We start from the raw sequence: 23,848 nt of genomic DNA, 5'->3' as shown, positions 1-23,848 counted from the left end.
GCAAGCTCTTAAAGAATCAGGGCTACGCTTTTAAGCAAGATCATAGGCATTTTCATTGTCAAGTTCTCCTAAGTTAGTGTGGAACGTACTGTCCACAGTGAGTCGCAAATGCACTCAAGGATTTTAGGCAGAATTATTTACTAGCCCAACCTGGAAGTGTGAAGAATTGGACCTCGGCCTTTTGCAAATGAATTATGTACTCCAACACTGAGTCATAACTAGTTTCCTTCAAACAGTATTTCAACCAAATATAAATCAACACAAGTTTGGGGAAGCTAAGATTGGCTTCTAAGTTCAGATATTTACTTGTTTAAATTAACTAGAAGCACCATTTTCACAGTGATGGTGAAGTATCTTCACAAGGAACTACTACAATACCCCAAGCAGGTTACTTAGAAGTTTCTAATAGCAAACTGTGCATATGTGTGAGTGTGTATATGCCTTTAATTTGGTTGCTGACTTATGAAACCTCCATGAATTTCATAAAGGGCTCTTCGGGACTATACCAAAACTCAAAAGGAAGCAGGTTAAGTCCCCACCCACCCCCACCCAAAGATTGACCCGGGATACCACCCAGCCCATTTTGCCCCCCCCCCCCAAACTTAACGGAGGGGGTTGTGGGCAGCACAGTCCCTCTCTACAGCACACCTGATGCAAAAAAAATATGCATCAGAAGGTGAAGAGAGGGGGAGGAAAATCCCTCCACCCCCTCCCCCGACACACCCAGTAAGTTGGGAGACAAAATAGGGGCTGGAGGGGAGGGAATGAGTGCTATCCTGCTCCTCCGGCCATTTCAGACCTTAAAGAAGTGGGATAGCTGTAGGGATTGACCCATGGGTTTTTAGAAGAAGTCCCAGTAGTCAATCCCCACAGGGCTATCACCTTTAAAGACCTCTTTAGAGGTGTTTAATTAATGCATAGTATAATGTGGAAATCTGGATTACTCTATATTAATTTGCTTTTACCCAATGCATCCTTTGGTCCCATGTTTTGGGCCTGTTGGGAAGAGCCCAGAGTTTTCTTAGAAAAGGAATACTCAGATGTAGTTTCACCAGGTCCTTCCACTACAGCAGCTAGTATTTTTTGCCAGTGTACCATCCAAGTAATAAAGAGGCCTGACCCTGCTTAGCTTCCAAGATCAAACATGATCTGGTGTCTTTAAGGTATTTAGGCCATAACAACAAAACAGGGTAAATTTAACAAGAAAATTCATTCCCTAGTAGCATGTTCTATAGTAATTTAACTTAGAAGCTTTTAATGGCTATGTAACCCCAGGTTATTAATCCATTTATCTTTATTCTTATCACATGATTAGCTGTAAAGTAAGCAGAATATGGAGCTTGCTACCAATCTCATATTTTGTGCCAGCAACATTTGCAGTGATGGTCCCGTGCTTTTTCTTCTCTCTGACTTTTCTTCTTATTGTGCTTTGGAAAGACAGGTCTGAGCGTAAAGTCAGAGAAGAGCTTCCTTGGTTATCTGTAAAGAGGGGGAAAGATGCACTCATCAACAACATAGATCTTTTGCTGAAAACAAAGAAAGTTTGGGATTGGTGACACCTACCAAAAAAGCATAAATAATTACATTCCTTAGGAAACACTGATCATATATTATTGTCTTTTCACCAAAATGGACGCCTGCAACCTGCCAGATATTTTTGGACTACAGCTCCCATAAGTTTGCAACATTGCCTATGCTGGCCAGGGCTATTAGGAGTTGGTGGCTATGGATGTGATAAGTTACAGGCCAAGAAATATCTGCAGAGCTACAGGTGCCCAACTTTGCTTTAGGACAACAATATATTACGAATACATTGGAACAATGTGTGGTCTATTCATTACCTCATATACAATGGGGCAGTGAAGCCACATTTGGTTTTCCCACTGTGCAGATATACAATACAGAATACATATATGTACAACAATAAGCATGTAAGCCCTGTTATTTAAATCTCAATAGCCCTTTTTTTTATAAAAAAAAGATATGAAGCTTTAAAAAAACATGTTAACACATATACAGGGAGTACAGGGAGCCAATACCAAACAAAGTACAAGGATTTAAAATATTTGTAATTAAATTAAACCAAGACACAGGAATTTAATAATAAGCAGCCCACCTCCCTCATTGGGCAAGGATGGCATTATCTCTGGGATGTCACAATAGCAGAGCCCAAATCCTGTCACAGGTGCTCAGGAAGCTTAGAAGGCCTTGCAAGCCAATTCCCTCAAAGGTTGTCGTCATACCATGTCAATTCAAGACTGTGACGAATCTCACTTCCAAAAAAGAAACAGGTGCCTGCATTTGAAGAGAGTTGAAGTACGTGATTAGAAAAAGATTATGAGACTAGTTCCCGATATTCAACAGTACACAAAAAAGATAAGAAGCCTAGTTTTCATCTTTTATCTACTTTATAATTTTTAAAATGAGTCAAAAAGTTAAGACTAGGGATTAAATCTTCAATCTGATAATTTAAGAGTGGGACAATGCATAGTTCAATTGAAAATATAAATGTCCCAATAGATTTGTAATACAATAGTCCTAGTCATCAAAGTCAAGAAGGTTAGAATCCATCTTGACTTTCCAAATAGAGCAAAGGGTAGAGGATTAGATTTATGGAATCTTAGCATCCAAGATGAGAACAGTGAACTGCAAAGGGGAGAAGAAAACACATGCTTCTTCCACTGAGTCAGACATCTTTGACAGCCAGGTATAGACCAAACTTGCAACTGTTATCAGGCCTATATGTTGCTTTTTATAAAACTAAGCATAAAACTGGTGGGGGAGGGGATTTAACACATGTCTGGTCCATTTTTTTTTACACACACACAGTCAAATCTTATCCTTCTCCAAAAGTTACCAGCTGCCACTTTTCCTCCATCAAAACCACAAAGGTCATTGTAGACCCAAAGCAGAACAGAACACAGGATTCCAAATATGCCACTCTATTATAATTGGTACCTACAGCAATCCAGAGGACACAAAGGCTCTTTATGTGACCCCTTCTATGGCCCCATCTATGCCTTCTAACCCTTCTACTTTGCCATATACAATCCAGACTATCTGCTTTAAACTGGATTATATGGCAGTGTAGACTCATATAATCCAGTTTAACGCAGATAATTTTGATTTTCTGCTTTGGTAATCTAGATAATATGGCAGTGTAGATCCAGTCTAGGGGCCCTTCCACACAGCCCTATATCCCAGGATATCATGGCAGGAAATCCCACATTATCTGAGTGTGGACTCAGATAAACCAGTTCAAAGCAGATATTGTGGGTTTTTCTGCCTTGATATTCTGGGATATAGGGCTGTGTGGAAGGGCTCTAGGTTTAACTGCTAAGAGGAGCAGGAGGATTAATTAAATTAATTGTTGGGAAATTTGGTTATATTTGTGGAATTTGCTAAAACAAGATTTAGGTATTGCCACCAATTTCAACTTCAAAAATGGATTGGACCAATTTATAAAAGAAGAGGCCATCAATGGCTGCAACCCAAAATGTCTACGTACTGCCAGTTTATCTGTTTATTTATTTATTTATTTATTTACTTTGCTTATATACCGCTGTATCTCAAGCCCAAAGGCGACTCACGGCGGTTCACAAACAGTAAAAACAGTAGAAACAGCAGTGGTTCCATACAACATATAACAATTGACTTAACACATTATCCATAAATTACCAATAAGCAATTACAATGCACAATTATTACAAAAAACAACCGTACCCAATCTTCTCATCATCCAAGTGTAGTCCAGGTTTACCCCAAATTATCTGGTGGTGTAGTCTCATGCCCCTTCTACACTGCCATATAATCCAGATTATGAAAACAGATAAACTACATTATCATCTTTAAACTGGATTATCTGAGTCTACACTGCCATATACTTGGGTAATCTGGCAGATCAATAAGGTAATGATGACTAGAGTTGGAAAGGACTATGGTAATGCTAAATGGATGACGGATTTTAGAACTCAATGAATGCGGGCTATAGAGCAGTTTTAGTTGATTTTGTATTAATTGTATGTTTTTAACTATTGTGTTATTGTTATTGCATTTTATTGTAATTGTTGACATTAAATTGTGCCGGATGTAAGCCGCCCTGAGTCCCCCCTAGGGGGTGAGAAGGGTGGGGTAGAAATGTCTGAAATAAATAAATAAATAAATAAATAAATTTGTTCAAATCAGATAATCTGGATTTTATATGGCAGTACAGGAGGTGCCTCATATAATCCAGTTTAAGGCAGATAATCTAGGATCAAATCCTGAGATATAGGGCAATGTGGAAGGGGCCTATGTTCAAAGTGCAAAAGTAGTTTGCCCTCAATTAACTCAAGGGGAAGAAGAGAGGAGAGGGCAAAATCATCAATATGTCTCCACCATCTTGACCCCATTTTAATGCTGCTTGGTTACATACATACTCCAGTTTACATACACCAGTTATTCAGGAACATCACCAAGACGATGCTACTGTACCTCTGTTTTGCTGTGGGCTTCAGATAGGGATCTGTTTACCCACTATGGAAAAATAGAACATTAAAGTAAACAGAACATTGGTCTCATTTAGAAGTGAACTTCTTAGATTTGAAGAGTAGCTCAAAACATTTCTGACTAATGCATAAAATATTAGTCTTAAAAGGACAGGAGGAAAGCCATGCCTCTAGAAGCACTAATAATGCAATAAGCACTAAGAGAATGACTCAGTACTTTTGTCTCAGGTTCAGTACATTACTAGAGTGTTAATGTCTGGAATAACTGCAGTGCTTTTCTAGCCAATTACAGACTTCACTGTACTCACATTCCCAAGCCCACAGTTTCTTATCAGCTTCTCTGGACTATACCTAAGTCTATATGAAAATGACAAAAAATCTGCTTAAAAACACGTATAAAAATATACTCTTGGGCTGAAAAGGTCATATCCAACATCAACATACACATGGTCCTCATATTTCTGCCTTCATATGTGTGCATTTCAATACATAGGAATGGGGAAGGCAAAAACCAATTCCAATTTGTTTCAGAAAACACAATACAAAATAAACGAACCTATTTTTGCAAAGAGTTTCCATACTTTAATTCCTGCCAGCACTACTCGTAGAGCCATTTCACACTATACACTTAACTGGCATGATTCCACTTTACTACCATAGATCCATATAGTGGAATTCAGAGAGGAGTATTTCAAGTTCTCAATCAGAGGATTCGGGTGCCTCACCAACGAGAAACCCCAGGATTCCAGGGGTTATTGTCATGACAGTTAAAGTGGAACCATAGTGCAGCAGCTGTATAGTTCAACAGTTGGTTCAGAATGAATTGAACATGTAACAACACTCTATGCAGCAGCTAAGAATTATTTTTCCTTTGTTATTAAAGGTGTATTTCCTACATTTTGTCTCAGTAAGGAATGAAATGGACACCATGTTGAGATCTGTTATCGAACAACCCTTCAGTATGAGGGGGAAGGAGGATGAATGAATATGACTAGGGCCCCTTCCACACAGGTGAATAAAATCCCACATTATCTGCTTTGAACTGGAATACATGGCAATGTTGACTCCTATAATCCAGTTCAATGCAGAAATTTTGGGATTTTTTGCCTTAATATTCTGGATTATATGACTGTGTGAAAGGGTCCTCGGTTATATCATCCACATTATCTGCTTTGAACTGGATTATATAAGTCTACACTGCCATATAATCCAGTTCAAAGCAGATAATCTGGATTTTATATGGCAGTGTAGAAGGAACCTATGACTGGAGAGATTGTGATGACTTCTCATGGACTGGGTGCAGCTGGCATACTGGTTTCAACTATACAATGGCACTTCTAGCCACAGTCAAAAACTGGGCATTCGGGCTCAGATTGAAATCCAGGAGTACATCCAAACTGCAAACCTCAGATTTCATGGGGAATGTGCCCCACCTAGCACAGTACCCTAGAGCAGGGGTCCTCAAACTATGGCCTGGGGGCCGGATGCGGCCCTGCAAGGTCATTTACCCGGCCCTCGCTCAGGGTCAACCTAAGTCTGTAACGACTTGAAAGCACACAACAACAACAATCCTATCTCATCAGCTAAAAGCAGGCCCACACTTCCAATTAAAATACTAATAAATTTATATTTGTTAAAATTGTTCTTCATTTTAATTATTGTATTGTTTTAAATGGTTTTTGCACTACAAATAAGATATGTGCAGTGTGCATAGGAATTCATTCATTGTTTTTTCAAATTATAATCCAGCCCTCCAACAGTTTGAGGGACTGTGACCGGACACTCTGTTTTAAAAGTTTGAGGACCCCTGCCCTAGAGGTTCCCATTCCCAATTTAATTCTAAAACACAGGTAAACGCAAATACATACAAAACTCCTTTCTGAATAAAACAAGTTGATATCTATTCTGATGTTGCTTTTCTGACTTTGCCCTCCTTTCCCAGTCACCAGTTTCAATGAGCAGCAGGTGAACAATATTTTTTTCGATTTTGTAATACTTGATTTAATAGCACTCAGGAAGTTGGTGTTTGGGAGGGCAGAGGGAAAGAGAGGAGGGGCAATCCAAATCTGGTTGGTGGTACTACACAACTTTATCCCAGATTTGTTTGGCTAGTTCTTTGGAATTCATAGGCCATATAGAGCTGAAAATGCCCATACATGGATGCCATTTACCTACATATATGTTTTTTAGGTCCAGTGATTGATAGCACAACAAAAGGGGTAAGTATTTATGGAACACAAAACTGTCCACTTGTTTTTCATTATTTATTCTACAATAAATATATTTTGTACTCCACATTGCTAACTATCTTGCATATACGAAGTGGTAAACATTCCAATTAAATCCATTTCATGTCAAGATTTTAATTTAACAAAATGTTGAAACGTCAAAGGAGCAGTGTGGAACATTATTGCAAGGCACTGTGTTCTTCAGATACTGGGATCTTAGTTTAAAGGCATATTATATAAACAAGTGGGAGATTTTAGCATTAAATTAACCCTGAGCTGTGCATTATCAGTAATAGGGGATCCGTGCATTCTGGCACATGCTACATACACTCCAAAAATATACATTGAACATGATTAGCTGGCCAATTCTATCTAACTGCGTGGAGAATCAAGAACATAATAAATCAAGTTCTATACACTTGGTTTTGTGCTAAAAACAAGACTGACAAAAGTGAGGCTAAAGAATCTACCATCAGTCCTCCACATTCACTGGAGTTAGAATTGCAGGGCTCCCACAAAAGTAGAAAAACCACAAATAAAATACCACTATTTTTTTACTTGAGAGAACACCTCTCTAGGAATCTCCAGGTGTCCAATCTCTGATGGAAACTGACTATAGCAGTGGTTCTCAACCGGTGGGTCCCCAGGTGTTTTGGCTTACAACCCTCAGAGTTCCCAGCCAGTTTACCAGCTGTTATGATTTCTGGAAGCTGAAGGCCAAAACATCTAGGGACACACAGGTTGAGAACCACTGGACTATAGAGTTACACTGGAAGGCTTAAAATTTGCTAAAGAGCCCATATTAATCAAATCTATGAGAATCAAATCCACAAAAGTTAATCCTGCAAATGTAAAGAGTTGACTGTAGTCTAAACTTCTAGACATACTTACCTCATGAGTAGGTATGCATAGGCTTGTGCTATTACAATTTTCTTCAAAGTGGGAGCTTAGAATTAATACAATTGTTTATGTTCTGCAAGCATAGCCACAGCCCTGAAAAAATTCTGTTAGCTTAGCTATTTACTTTAAGGTCCCTCCAGGCTACAAGCACAATAACTCTGTATGGTCTACCACACTTGTAATTTCAAGAAACTTCAAACTGTGACCACAGCAAGGCCATTGTTCAATCTGCCATACTAGTACCACTTGCAAATTTACCACCATAGCATTGTCCTCAATATGCTTACTAAGATCAATATCTAGAAACAAACTTGATCTGGAGAACAGTCTTTTAAGGACAGTGTTACAGTGTCTAAAATAGGAGTTGGGAGCTTGCATAATATATCACAGTGTGCAGTAAGATGCCACAGGGTGCTTTCTATACATAAAAGTCTGCCCTTCCATTTGAGATTACCTTTTTAATGTATAGAGAACTGATATCCTGCATCACAACAACTATTCTCGAGCTATGCCCATGTCATGCACTCACAACTCCATTCTTTATCATCATTCCCGTAAAATGTCACCAAGTCTCATATAGGGATGCTTGAAGACTCTGTTCTTTGCAAATTATGATACAAACTGACTTGATCCATAGCTCCTGGACCTATTATTGCTTACTTACTTAATTTTATTTATTTATACCCTGCTTTATCTTTCCCGAAGGAGACTCAAAGCAGCTTAGCATACAATTTATATATACAGAACAGAGTTTTGTACTGTTAAATTTTGAACTACATTTTCATTGCTCTACCAGCCATTTTACCCACCAGATACATTCTGGAAGAGTTGTGGTTAAAACAAGTACCTTCATTGAGTTCTTGATTATAACTGTGAGTTGCCTTCAGACTGAGAACAGCGGTATATAAGCAAGGTAAATAAATAAATAAATAAATAAATAAATAAATAATGCAATTATCTTTTCAATTTTACACTTCTGAAAATTTTGCTGCTAGGACTTTTATGCTCTGAAAAACATTCCGAAATGCCTAAAACATGTCCGCAATGCCTAAAACATGTCTGATTTAGGGTGAAATACTTAGAGAGAGATATTTGGAGATAATATGTTTAGAAATAAGTATTTTGTTAGAACGTAAGTTTTAACAAATATACATATTGTACACATTTTTAAAAATACAAATTATGAGAAAATGGCAAAGAAGCAAATTATGAGTGAACCTGTGTGAAACTGAAATCAATCACACAGTCATGTATCCTAAGCCTGAAAATCCCCTCCCTTCAGCTACCATACAAACGTTTGCAAAACCTCCCAAGTGTTTTGAGAGAGTCTTAACTTTTTATAGTACGGCCAGCTCTTGGTATCCACAAATACAATCATCCATAGCTTGGAAACATTAACCACAAAATTCTAAAAGGGAAACTTTGATTTTGCCATTTTAAATAAGGATACATTTTACGAGACTATACAACAGGATTTGAGTACCTAATGATTTTAATATCATGCAGCACTTATAGAACTTTAAAAATGTAAATTACATAAATTTCTACCAAAAGCCATTGTAGCACAATGACTAAAAGAGGAATCTTAAGCAGAGCAAGGGCAAAATCAACTTACTCTAGCCAGAAGGTAAGATGAACTGTATGCACACCACAATGTTTTTCATCCGAAACCCAACTATCTCTCCCTAATTGAGTGGCCCCTCTGATTTACATAACTCTTTACTTTCCTTTCAAAGGGTCTTTTCTCCTTAAGACTAACAACAAAACAGAAATTTCTAAATTGTACATCACCACGATCCATTAATTACTGGCTGACACATGAATATGTGCAGCAATGTGCATTAAGAGCTTTAAATGGGGCTAAGCAAAACTGGGTGATATTCTGAAATACAGCCCATAATGAACATCAGAATGCTTAAGTATAAACCATATTGCATGGTGAAACTGATTAAGGGACAAGGCATTCCAGCAATAGGAGTGAAATTGCTTTTTTGGAAGTTGTCAGATTATTTCAAAATAGAAAAACTCATTACACATAACAATATTTATGAATATTAACTGTAATATAAATGTTAGATTTCATAGAGTATTTATAGATGCCTTTTCTACATTTCATTAATTAGACATCTTTCCAGGAATTAAACTATTTTAAATAATGATACTTGCATACAATGCTGTTGTTGTTGTTGTTGTTATATAATTATATATAATTATGAATTAGCATATATTCCATATGAAATTGATATTATTACTATCTCTGTATCAGGGCCCTCACAATAATCATCTTAATATATTGTACTAATATTAATCTTTCCCTCTACTTTCCTATTTTGCCTTCTCAGTTGATACAATCATTATGACATCTTAACTTGTGCTAGACACAATAAAGCTTTATTTCTCCTGCGGCCATTTCTCCTCTCTTCAGCTGTGATATTCTTCACAGGGCCCCATCTATTAAATAAGAAGCGCAGCCTTGCTTTTTAGTAATAAGTTGCCACAAATTCAGAGTTTGGAGACATTGCCTTTGGGTTTTAATCTCTATAATCCCACAAATCTAAGAATAGGAGTCTAAAAAATGTAATTTGCCACACTCTGCAGATATCTACCATCAGTAGTTCTGGTACTTCTGTCAGTAGAGCTTTCTTTTTAAAGTCTAATATGTATAGAATTGCTTCAGCATTCAAAGTAGACTGTAAGCTGTGTATCATGGTGTAAGAGAGACTTACACATTCCTGGCCATGGTCCAGCTCTCAACACGAGAGCACATAACACCATTTGGTAGGTCATGAGATACTTGCTAAAGAGTGTGGAAATGGAAAACTTCCACTATATGCTTGCTCTCAGGTGCTAAAAATACCCACAAATGTTCTTCCAAATATAAAACGAGATGGACTAAGACAATCAAAACATAATAATGAAGGAGTAAAACTTCTAAATTTTAATTCTCTCAAGATATAGCTGTATGCAACACCTTCCTCCTTCCAAACTCCTATATCCAAGATGTGTATTCCAAACTCTCTCTTTAAAGATGGCCCTCATAAACACACCCAGTTTCACTGATGGGCAGAAATTAAACAAGATGATTTGTGCTTCACCACAGGGATTACGAGAGATCTCCAAACAAGGCTAGTAAAAGAATGCCTGTCTGAAACCCTAGAAACTCACGGTTAGGGCTGACATTACTGAATTAGAGGAGCTAACTCCTATGTTTGTAAAGGACCCTCAGTTAAGAAAGGCAATTTTCACTACATCACACCCTCCCCAACATTTTACAGATGAAAAATGAGATCTCTGTGGCCAAGCAAAATCAGCATGTAGCCATGATGGAAGAAGTTACTAATGAGGAAAAGCACACATGCTATGAGAGATTGCAGCAGTTCACTTTTGCCTTTGTCTATGACAGTGTTTCTCAACCTGTGGGTTCCCAGGTGTTTTGGCCTACAACTCCCTGAAATCACAGCCAGTTTACCAGCTGTTAGGATTTCTGGGAGTTGAAGGCCAAAACACCTAGGGACACACAGGTTGAGGACCACTGGTCTATGAGGAAAGGCGAGACCTAAAACCCTGCTCTTTTATGCTGAGTTAATAAAACACAAACTACCTTTGCATGTTGAACTCATTTGCAGCAACTGAAGGAAGTGTAGAACAAATGGGAAAGGGGGGAAGAAAGGGGGAAACAGGTATTTTAAAAGTAGATGAAAAAGTAGGATGACAGAAGATTGACTGGAACTGTCATTGCAGAATCAGGACAGTGGAAATGTCCACTTGGCCCTTTATATCCACGGATTCTATATACATAGATGCTTTACTATATAAAGGGACTTGAGCATCCATGGATTTTGATGTCCATGTGGGGTCCTGGAATCAAATCTCAGTGGAGGCCAAGGGCCCACTGCATGATATACCATATATCAGCACTGACCTTCATACTGTAAATTCTCAAGCTTCCACAGTGTGGTAAGTGCTGCAGGAAAGAAAGAATTCAATCACAATGAAGACAAAGCAAAACCTTGAAATGTGCTCTTTATGCACCAAGCAGGCATTCAAAAATGTATCAATATATATTTGTCCAGACACATTTTTCCTACCACCAGCACATACCCTACTCTGCACAGCAGATTTCCCAAGACATCCAATCAATACATCTGGGTCTACATTTCACTTCCTTTTTCTGAAATGCAAGGTTTTCATTTTTCAAATTTACCACACTGAGCACGCCTGAATGGTTTGATTTCAGAACCTCAGCAGTATCTTGTTCTGTTTCCTAAAGCCTCTCTTCTACCTGAAGTACACTACTGTCTGAGGACATGGACAGATGACCCAGCAGGATTTCAATATGTTATCACCCTGCCACCAAACTGAGTGGACCAGTTCCTTCAACCACAATACTGTGGAACTGCTTACCTTGTTTCAGAACCCTACTGACTGACTGCTGTGTGTACTTCCAAATTTCCAACTTCCACCCATAACATACCATAAAATCAATTATCATTTGCCAAACTCCTGATGCAACTTTATGTTTAAAGTCAGGCAAAGACTCATCATAAGAATTCTGATCGGACATTTCTCAGACTGCAATATGCAGACAACAAACTGAAAGGAAACAAAAATAAACTAATCAACAAGATTGATCATCAGTCTTAGTATAAGACAGACCCCCAGAAAAGAAAACAAAGATTAGTCCTAGCCACCCACAATTATTTATTTATCCAAAAAAAAAATCACTACCAAAACTATCACCCTTCCCTTTATCTGCTCTTGTAACACTGTAATATGGTCTAACAACAACATCCATACTTCCCCATCTTCCCATGTTGATATAAGCCTTCCTTTCCAAGCAATGCCCTCTGCACTTTACAAATCAGGGCAAAAGAACAAATCAGGGCAAAAGATCTTGGCAACAAAAACAGCAGTGCTTGAGAACCAGTATCAGGATACATATTGTAATTAACCAGTCAGGGTATTCTGTCTTAAAAATATCTAGTTTTGAAAAAAGAAACTCTGAAGCTATCCATTGCAAGGCTGCAATACAAAGAATTCAACTCTGGCTCTTATGGTTAAACAGGAACAACTTTTTTTAAAGGCAAGTGTTCATCAGCTCACTAATGCAAGGATGTCTATTTTATATTTATTATTATTTATTTCTGTCACTTTTACCCCGCCCTTCTCACCCCCTAGGGGGGACTCAGGGCGGCTTACAGAGAAAGGCACAATTCGATGCCTTATCACATATACATACATATATAAAAACAATTAAGCAATTACAAATTAAATTAAATCATCAATACATAGTAACACCATAAACACAATAGTAGGCTAATCCTGAGCTCAGAGTTCGGGGTTCCGTAAATCCTCTTGTCCAGTTCCAGCTCGTCATCAAATCTTTCTTAACTGCCTGAGTGTCCAAACGCCTGGTCCCACATCCAGGTCTTCAGCCTCTTCCTAAATGAGAGAAGGGACGTTGCCGATCTAATCTCCCCGGGGAGCGAGTTCCATAGGCGGGGGGCCACCACCAAGAAGGCCCTGCTCCCCGTCCCCGCCAATCTCACTTGTGAAAGAGGCGGGGTCGCGAGCAGGGCCTCCCCAGAGGATCTTAGGTTCCGAGGTGGGACGTAGAGGGAGATCCGTTCGGATAGATACACTGGGCCGGAACCGTTTAGGGTTTTATAGGTCAAAACCAGCACTTTGAATTGTGCTCGGAATTGGATCGGCAGCCAGTGGAGCTGACATAACAGGGGGGTGGTGTGCTCCCTGTATGTCGCCCCAGTGAGCAATCTGGCTGCCTCACGCTGGATCAGTTGGAGTTTCCGAGCAGTCTTCAAAGGCAGCCCCACGTAGAGTGCGTTGCAGTAATCCAATCGGGATGTAACAAGAGCGTGGACCACCGTGGCAGCATAAGCAGCAACTGCTCCATGAATGGAAACCATTAATACATCACTGTCTGTACTTCCTAGATTTCATTTCCTGCTGACCTAACAATTTACAATCCCCTCAGTACAGATATTCATACTTTTAACTCAGCATTTCCATCATCCAACAATGTTGACTGCAGTGTAGGGATGGGAAAAGTTTGGACAATATGCAACATACAGCCCCAAACTCCGCTTTCACAGTTCTTAAATCCATGGAACACATCCAAAATTACATTTGGTGGGTTGAGATTGAGGGTGGTTTTCACCTTTAAAAAGTTAAAAATTCAGCATTACTGCTACTTTAAACTAGTTTAAAATCACTTTACCATCCAGAAACCCTGCGTACCTGAAATCACACAAAAACATCCCAAATTATCTCCAGAAGTAATACAGTGTCACCTATAAAGGCATGGCAAAAATTGCTCCTTACCTAGTTGTCCCCCACTCCCCACAATGCCTGAATAGATCTCCTAGTCTTTAAGGTGTCACAAAGTATTATGTCACTTTTGCTGCAATAAATTTACACAGCTACCCAACAGGGAAATTGGTTTCTCTTTTATCCAAAGTTCTTGGGGCTTATCTTCATAGTATTTTCCCCCTCAGAAGTAAATCTTCAAAGGATATAGGAAAGATGAACAAAACGTGTGTGGTTTTTTAAACCATTCCTCCTCCTTTAAATATATCCACACAAAGATCAACCTTTCCCCATTTTCTGCTATATCCACCTAAGTTTCAAAAGAGCAAGTGCCTTATGGTTAAAAGCCAACACCTCAGGCTTACAATTTGCACACCTATATACTAAAGTTTCATTAGGAATCCACACTGTGTTAATAAAACATACCAAAGTTACAAATTAGCTACAATGTATATAATCATAGTTGCAGGAAGCACTGTATACAATCTTGATGCTCTAACTGACTTTGGAGAAAAGATGTTGCCATGGGCCAACTGTCAATCTGATGACAATTTGTGCTGAAAGTCACAGTTAGAGGCAGAAAAGGCACAGCCAAGCTTGGATCAAATCAAAATAAGGCATATGCTGACCATCCTGAAACCTATTTCCATAGTCTTGGACAAACTGCAGAAGCATCACTGTTATTTTGCTGATACAAATGAACTTTAGCGCGCCAATGAAGAAAGGAAATACCATCAAAGAGACAATGGGTGCTTTAAGCCAAATAGCTTCTTGAGCTGAAAAGCACACAACTATTTCATCTTTTTTCTCCTCACTAGTTTTGCTGTGGTGACAAAAAAGATAAACAACATGAGAAGATAACAAACAAAAGAGAACACCGGGAGCCTTTTGTGCTACAGAGTTACAGTCCTCTGATTTCTCTTTAACTGCCATAGTCTTATAGGATCCTAGGATTTGCAATTTGCGTCCTCGTGTACAATATTTCATACTTTTTTTCAGACAAGGAATCCTCAGAGGTGGTTTTGTCAGTTTCCTCCTTTGAAATATAGCCAAGAGAATCTGATATTCACTGGCGATCTCTCATCCAAGAGCACCCAGTATTCACTGGTGATTACCCTGTTTAACTTACAAGAGTTAAAGGGGTCTGCTGCCTTGGATATTTAGGCCCAAGTGCATTTTAGGAACAGTTATTGAGAATTCTCAACCAGTGTGTTCTTAGTTCCTCCGTAAACTACAAACCCCAGGGTTCCTCAAGAAATAGCCATGGTAATTAAAGCAGAAAGATGTTGCCATATTTTGCAGTGTAAAGGTTCTTGGAATGTTCCTTCCTTCACCAGTCCACTAAACATATGAATAAGACTGAGGGACCTTCTATACTACATAATTTTAGCACTAAGGATCCACTCTGTGATGGCTATACTCAGTGGAATCCTGGGATTTACATTATGGAGATGTTTTTAAGAAAGTAGTCTAGTGTCTCACCAAATTATAATCCCCAGGATTCCACAGAATGCATGCAGACACTGCAGTTAAAATTAATCATAATGCTATAATAGTGCAGTATGAAAGCTGCTCTTGTGATAGACACAGAAATAAATTGCTAACTTTAAGGAAATATCCCAAACCACAGCTTTTGAAGAAGAAATGCTCAACACCACTGGCGGAGCTCCTGGTGGAACAATGGGTTAAACCCTTGTGCTGGCAGGACTGAAGAACGACAAGTCAAAGGTTCAAATCCGGGGAGAGTATGGATGAGCTTCCTCTGTCAGCTCCAGTTCCCCATGCAGGGACATGAGAGAAGCCTCCCACAAGGATGGTAACATCAAAACATGCAGGCACCCTCTGGACAATGTCCTTGCAGACAGCCAATTCCTTCACACCAGGAGCAACTTGCAGTTTCTCAAGTCATTCCTGACACACACAAAACCCACCACTGGCCATTCAACTTGGCCATTACTGAAAGAAATGCGATAGGAACCATGGACATTTAAGCAGTCCTGTCGAAGAAACACCATGCTTATTTCTCTCTCTCTCTCTCTTCCTGTCTCTGTTTCCTTCTTTTTTACATTATTCTAGCCCTATGTGAGAAGGGGATAGCTATTAAAACTTATTTGTATGTGAGCTGCTATGAGAGCCTTTTTGTCTAAGAAGCCTGGTGAAAAACACTTTTAAAGTAAAGCACTGTCATCTCTAGCTGAATTTCTAGTCAATATTCTCAGAGTGCACTACTCATGGTGATGCTTCATTGCTAGGAAAAAGGAAGCAGATCAAAAATCACATATTGATGCAAAAATATAATTACATTTAAGAACTAGAAATAAAACAATGACCACAAAGTTCTGTATGCTACCATGATGCTGAATATTATCATTCCACTAAATCTGCAGTTATTATGTGAAGATCACCAAAGATTAGTTAAATGGTAAATATCCTATGGAATACATAGCAGCAGTCTCTTCTGCAGATATGGAAGTTGTTTCAGTGTGCTTCCTATTCAAATAGTAATTTAAAACTAAGAAATCAATTGCTAATTGAAAAAGCTGTGGGGAAAAAGCATGCCCATATTTTCCAGTCTGGTGCTCCCATTCTAATATGTCATTGTATGTTCTTCCATGCCTTCAAGTTGATTCCATTTTATGGTGACCCTAAAGTGACCCGATCATGGCAGTTTTCTTGGCAACATTTATTCAGGGATGCTGAGAGAGTGGGCTTTGCCCAGTCATCAGTGTGTTCTCATGGCCAAGTAAAGTTTCAAACTCTGTTCTCAGAGTCATAGTCCAACCCTTAAATCAGTACAGCATACTTGCCCTTATGTAGCACAGGAACACCTTGCACCACATCCTCTGTATTCATCAAGTTCCTTCACTACCCACCAATAGTACTGTTGGGATAATTCTGGGGAAGTTATGAGACAAGGATCACTGCAAGAAATGGCATGGAAACAAAAAAGTAGGAAATATTTTGTTCCAAAACTACTGTGCCACAAAAACAACAAAACACAGCACAGAAAACCCTTCACTCAGAAAACAATGAGTGTAATAAACTATCCACTTCTGGTGGACCTAACAAGTTTTTTTCTTTTTTTGGTGCTTTTTTGTCCTTTTAATATAGAGATATATTTGATACTTTGGTGATTTCAGAACTGAGGAACACTGCGCTTTTATAATTATAGCTATACCCTCTATTTATCTAATTTCAACCAGATACATGATTCTTTACCATAAATAAACAGGTTACTACCCCAAAAGGCTTGTAATTTGAAACCTGAAGGAGCCGGGAGGGGGGGGGGGGGTGATGAAAAATGAACATGGAAGAACATGCACTTGTTTTGATTGGGTGTATTTTGAACTAAGTTGCACAATAAACAACTGGAATTGGAAACATAGGTTGAGCATCCCTTACCTGGGATTGCGAAATCCCAAATATTCCAAAGTCTGAAAATGTTCATATGAGTGACTAAGATGGTGACACTTTGGTTTCTAATAGTTCAGTATACACAAACTTTGTTTCATTCACATCATTAAAAAAATTATGTACAAAATTACCTTCAGGCTATGTGTGAAAGATGTACAGAAATAAATTTAATGTTTAGACTTGGATTCCATCTCCAAGATATTTATTATTCATGTATATGCTAGCACAGTTATTATAAAAACAAAACAAAAAATCCAACATCTAAAACATATCAGGTTCCAAACATTTTGAATAAGGGATATTCAACCTGTACAGGAAATCTTACTCTAATCTGCTTCTGCCATACATGAATTGACCTCTGGAAGTTTGATGGAAGCATCAAAATGACAGCTCTCTTTACAAGTAGTAGAACATTAGAAATAAATGTGACTTATCCAAGACATGTTGAAACCCATCAGAGACGTTATAAAGAGACTACAATAAAAGTTAGGGTCTACAAGACTGCATCTGATAACAATAAATGCTATATATAATGTCCACTATCCCAATAAAACATTTTGAAGGAGTGTTTTGAGACAAACCAGGCCAAGAAAGCAAAGAGAGGTCAAAGGAAGAAGTTACCATTCAGCTTGGGAGACCTGGATTCATTGCCCAATGGGTCTATACTACACCACGGGTTCACAGACACCTATTCTTAATGTCACCCTAACAGTAACCTACAAGATGTTGTAAGGAAAACAAAACAGAAAAACACTCTCCAAATTAACATGCCATGCAAGCTAAACAGCAATTATACTAACTGATAAGAGTGATGCTCTGTCTCCTTCTTCTCCATTTATAGCAGTTCTTCCCACGACTTTTACAGGCACATCGGTACACTGTAATCGAATTCAGCATTTCATAAGACTGGGACTACATTCCTGTATAACAAATTACCTAGCTTACTTCTAGATTGGCATATATGAATGTATGCTGTGGATGTAAAAACAAAATAAGAACAGCACTACATTTTTTTGGCTTGACCATAAACTCTAAATCTCCCCTTAGAAGCAATCTCATTTTTCAACATCAAAAGAAAACGCATTAATGTATTCCTTCTTTGCATGTCCCAATTTAATCTAGTACATCTTCTCTTTGCAAAATGCCCCCCTCCACAAAGAATCATCTGAAAAAAATTTCATTTCACAGCTCTTTTAAAATAGCACATTGCCACCCTAAAGTTCTCACCTCTTAAAATAATCCCATCACATTCTGCTATGTAATCAGCGTGACAGTATCCTTGTTCCCAACACAGAAGTCATTCGCTAAGTAACAAACCCATTTGTCCTCTGAAGGGCTATTTGACTTCAGCAGAGCTAAGCAGGGACACGAAAGGAAGGTCATTTTAACCCTCTCCTTTCCAGTACAGCTTAGCATTTACTCATATATGGAGCACCTGCACAGTAGTTGCACAGTGTACAACCCACCTCATATTCATGATCTAGGTGTTAACCTGACAACAATCTTGAAAAATACATCAACCTCATTATTTTTCTGGTGGAGCCCCCAGTGGTGCAGTGGGTTAAACCCTTGTGCCGGCAGGACAGAAGACTGCAGGTTTGAATCCGGGAAAGTGCGGATGAGTTTCCTGTCAGCTCCGACTCCCCATACTGGGACATGAGAGAAGCCTTCCACAAGGATGATAAAACATCAAAACATCCTGGTGGCCCCTGGGCAACGTCCTTGCAGACACCCAATTCTCTCACACCAGAAGCGACTTGCAGTTTCTCAAATCGCTCCTGACATGAAAAAAAATCTGTATTACAAATATGCTCTTCTAAATCCTGGATCATTTTTTCCATATTTTTCGCTTTATTATTTCAACCAGTGCAGTACAATATATATGCTACATCATTAAATTGTGAATACAGTCAGCCATCCATATCCATAGTTTCTGCACCCACAGATCCAACCATACATGGCTTAAAAATATATATTTTTAAAATCCAAAAACCAAACCTTGATTTTGCCATTTTATATCAGGGACAACATTTGACTACATCCTTGCTTATAATGGGACTTGAGCATCCATGGAGTTTGGTAACCAAATCCCAGTGGATACCACAGGCTCAATGCATATTTTGGATGTGCAGGTTGCGGGTTAAATTTCTTGATGAGGGAGTGTACCATGAATGTACAACCTAATAAATAGCCTACTTGTTACCTAGTGCATTTTCAATATTGAGGTGTGTCCCTGTCTTTCCTTTTCCACAACCAATTTACAGTTCCCATGCTAAACTGAGCAAGGACGTCCCAGTGACAAAAGAGGTGTTTCATGTTCACTTTCTCCTGTCTCTCCTGTCCTTTGCCCAAAACCAAGACTTACATTTGCCATGCTGAACTGGGTGGGAATGTAAGCCTTGGTTTGGGACAAAGGGCAATAGACAGAGGCATTTCATGTTGCTTACACTTGTCCTTTGCCCCAAACCAAAGCTTACATTTCCCATATTCAACTGGGCAAGGAAATAGACATTTCGTGCTCCCTTTCTCCTGGCCAAAGCTTACATTTTTCATGCAGAATTGGGCAACGACATCCCAGTGATAAAAGAGACATTTCATGTTCACTTTCTCCTCTCTTTTGCACAAAGCCAAAGTGTACATTTTGCATGCTCAACTGGGCACGGATGCCCTAGCAACCGAAGAGGTATTTCAGGTTCACTTCCTACTGCCCTTTGCCCCAAACCAAAGTTGACACTTAACCATGCTGAACTAGGCTAGTGTCTCCTAAACTGCCTAAGGGCCCTTCCAGACAGGCCCTATATCCCAAGATCTGATCCCAAGTTTTCTGTTTATCCCAGATTATCTGGCAGTGTGGACTCATATCATCCAGTTTAAAGCAGAAAAGCTGGGATCCTGGTGGCACAGCAGTTAAACGCTGAGCTGTGGAACTTGCTGACCGAAAGGTTGACTGTTAGAATTCAGAAAGCAGGGTGAGCTCCCACCATTAGCCCCAGCTTCTGGAAACCTAGCAGTTCAAAAATATGCAAATGTGAGTAGATCACTAGGTATCGCTTTGGTGGGAAGATAAAGGCGCTCCATGCAATCATGACCTTGGAGGTGTCTATGGACAACACCGGCTTTTTGGCTTGGAAATGGAGATGAGCACACACACCCCAAAGCCAGACAGGGGAAAACAAATCTTTACTATGGCCTGTCTGGAAGTGCCCTAAGGAAACCAAGCAAGATACCCACACCTCGCAAATCTCTCCCGAAGCCTTTCCTAACCCAGGCCATGATACCACCTGAGAGACATTCCTCCTTTGGGCATCCCAATCACTAAGAAGGCTCAAGTGGGAAAGTATGCCTTGATGACACTGATGGGTCACTTTCTCCTGCCCAAAGCTTACATTTCCAGCTGAACGGGGCAAGCCACGAAGGAGGCTTTTCCTGTCCTGTGTCCCTTTGTCCTGTGTCCCTTTGTGCTTGTCTATAAAGCTATTGTCCTCCCAACTTTGCTATATGCCTGCGAAACGTGGACTGTCTACAGACATCACATGCAACTCCTGGAATGATTCCATCAGTGCTGCCTCCGAAAAATCCTGCAAATCTCTTGGGAAGACAAGCGGATAAATGTCAGCATGCTAGAAGAATAAAAAATGACCAGCATTAAAGTGATGGTCCTCTGCCATCAACTCCACTGGACCGGCCATGTTGTCCGGATGCCTGACCACCGTCTCCCAAAGCAGTTGCTCTACTCCGAACTCAAGAATTGAAAACGGAATGTTGGAGGACAGGAAAAGAGATTTAAAGATGGGCTCAAAGCCAACCATAAAAATCTCTGGCATAGACACTGAGAACTGGGAAGCCCTGGCCCTTGAGCGCTCCAGCTGGAGGTCAGCTGTGACCAGCAGTGCTGCAGAATTTGACGAGGCATGAATGGAGGGTGAAAGAGAGAAACATGCCACAAGGAAGGCGCGTCAAGCCAACCCTGACCGAGACCGCCTTCCACCTGGAAACCAATGCCCTCACTGTGGGATGCAGGTCAAGAATAGGGCTCCACAGCAATACTGATCATGGAAGACTATCCTACTCGTCCAATGAGGGATCACCTAAGTAAGTAAGTCCCTTTGCAAAAAACCAGGGCTTGTTATGGTTTTATATTATGTATTAATGTTTTTAAATGTTTTATGGTGTTTGGGGGCATCTAATCATTGCCATTGTAAACCATCCTGAGTCACCTGAGGGCTGAGAAGAGTGGCATACAAATACAGTAAGTAAATAAATAAATGGGCCACAAACTGGACTGGCCAATGAGGTCCTGCCCTGACTAAGCAAACCCAGCAAGGTCCCTGAGGGCCTTTCCCAACCCAGGCCTCAATGCCACCCCAAATTCCTGCAAAAAATTAGAATACAAATACCCTGCAATGGCAAAAGGTGATGGAGGACAAGGAGGGGAGGCTGCCTTTTTGTTTCCCGCCCCTTGGGGGCACCACAAAGCTTCCTCCCTCCCCCTCCAAGCCTCCCTCCATCCCTTCCAGCATCCCTGCAGGCGAGGGGTGCAGTCCCTCCCCAAAGGTGCTGAATCATTCCCGGATTCAGCCTCTCCTGGGACCCCCCTCACCCCTCTTCGAATGGCAACCGCCTCCTCCTCCTCTGACAACCGCCTCTTTCCCCCGCGCTGCGGCGTCGCCTTCCTTCACCCCCGCCTCCCTCCTCCACCCTCCCAAGACGGACGAGAGAGAGAGGATGGGAGGCGTTTCAAGGACCTGCCCCGCCTTTACTTGCCAGCACCGCGGTCCCCCCTCAGGAGCCTGCTTCTTCTCCTCTCTCCCCCTCGGCGCATCTGCCAGGGACTGACTGGGCGCGCTCTCCAGAGAAAGGAAGAGTTGGAACGAACCATTCCCAACGCCGGGAGGAGGGGGGGAAGGAGCGCCTCCTCGCGCGCGCCGCCGAGGAGGAGGCTTAGCGCGCGCCGCAACTAGCCGCTAACTCTCCCCCTCCTCCTGACGGGAGAATGGGACGTCCCGCTTCTGCGGCCTCAGCCGGCGCTCGCCTGAGGGAAGCCAAACAGATGCGGCTTAGCAACCGAAGAGGCTGGGAGCGGGAAAGGAAGGGCTGGGGGGGGGGGGGGGGGGGTTAGATAGATTAGATAGATAGATAGATAGATAGATAGATAGATAGATAGATAGATAGATAGATAGATAGATAGATAGATAGATAGATAGATAGATAGCTAGCAACGGCTTGCATCGCTTTCCCACAAAACCATCGGCTTGGTCGTACTTCCTTCATCAACGAACCATAACCTCGTGGATTTGATTTACTTGCCACTAAACCGAATCCAAGGGGAATTAAACGTCGCCGTCTATGTTGGCCCTTAAAGGCAGTTTCAAATTAAGGTTTGAATCACCCCTGGTGGAAAGAGGGAATCCTGGAACCAGTTGGAGACCCGGATAGTGATGATAATGATTGACAACTGGAATGTGTCCAGAGGAGGGCGATTAAAATAATCAAGAGTCTGGAGAACAAGCCCTATGAGGAGCGGCTTAAAGAGCTGGGCACGTTTAGCCTTCAGAAGAAAAGGCAGAGAGGAGACATGATAGCCATGTATAAATATGTAAGGCGAAGTCACAGAGAGGAGGGAGCAAGCCTGTTTTCTGCTGCCCTGGAGACTAGGACGAGATGGAACAATGGCTTCAAACTACAAGAAAGGAGATTCCACCTGAACTTTAGGAATAACTTTCTGACTGTGAGAGCTGTCCAGCAGTGGAACTCTCTGCCCCGGAGTGTGGTAGTGGCTCCTTCTTTGGAGGCTTTTAAACAGAGGCTGGATCTGTCAGGGGTGCTTTGAATGTAATTTTCCTGCTTCTTGGCAGGGGGTTGGACTGGATGGCCCATGAGGTCTCTTCCAACTCTATGATTCTATGACACAAACTGCAGAGCAGTTGCGCGTGCACTTCTGTGAGACTCTCTGGCCTGCAAGCCAGCCTCGAACTGCATTGACTGGTCAGTGCAGATGGGGCCTTTGTGGCAGAGCATCCTGCATCCAAAATGCTTGGGACTGGGTCTTGGAGATGAGACTCCAACGTCTTTATCTTTTCCATATAGACCCAGCCTAGGCAAACTTGGGGCCTCTGGGTGTTTTGGACTTCAACTCCCACCATTCCTAACAGCTTCAGGCTCTTTCCTTTTCCCCCTTAGCCGCTTGAGGATACAGTGAGCACATTTACATTGAAGAAGATTACAATAATGGTTTAATCAGAGTTGGACAGTCTTAACTTAAATTACAGTTTTATGTAAATATTCAAAAATATTTAACCTACTGATGCCTCAATTAATGTAATTTTATTGCTATCTATTTTTATTTTGAAATTTACCAGTAGCAGATGCATTGCTCATCCTCGGCTTATACTCAAGTCAATATGTTTTCTCGGGTTTTTTGTGGTAAAATTAGATGCCTTGGCTTATATTCAGGATGGTTTATACTCGAGTATATACATTATGTGTTTGTTT

At 40.5% G+C, this 23,848-nt stretch overlaps 1 protein-coding gene across 10 annotated transcripts in view; it reads right to left on the bottom strand.

Annotated features, from left to right (window-relative positions):
- The window catches only part of TTLL7 (tubulin tyrosine ligase like 7), an 84,616-nt gene extending 62,369 nt beyond the window's left edge, over nt 1-22,247 (bottom strand). For 2 of the 10 annotated variants that reach the window (XM_067467801.1, XM_067467802.1), the window contains exons 1-3: nt 22,121-22,246; nt 2,117-2,295; nt 1,348-1,479 (exon numbers count right to left, since the gene is read on the bottom strand). In XM_067467801.1, the coding sequence (XP_067323902.1) occupies nt 1,348-1,479; nt 2,117-2,141 (157 nt within the window). In that variant the 5' untranslated portion in view covers nt 2,142-2,295; nt 22,121-22,246. Of the gene's footprint in view, nt 1-1,347; nt 1,480-2,116; nt 2,296-4,473; nt 4,516-18,156; nt 18,235-21,956; nt 22,020-22,101 lie in introns of those variants that run through there. The other 8 variants (XM_067467799.1, XM_067467800.1, XM_067467804.1 and 5 more) reach the window with 8 other exon arrangements.
- Between the last annotated feature and the right edge of the window lie 1,601 nt (nt 22,248-23,848).

This window comes from Anolis sagrei, chromosome 4 (assembly GCF_037176765.1).
Source record: "Anolis sagrei isolate rAnoSag1 chromosome 4, rAnoSag1.mat, whole genome shotgun sequence".
NCBI lineage: Eukaryota > Metazoa > Chordata > Lepidosauria > Squamata > Dactyloidae > Anolis > Anolis sagrei.
The sequence above is the reverse complement of the archived record's forward strand: the minus strand, read 5'-3'. Positions and strand labels throughout refer to the sequence as shown.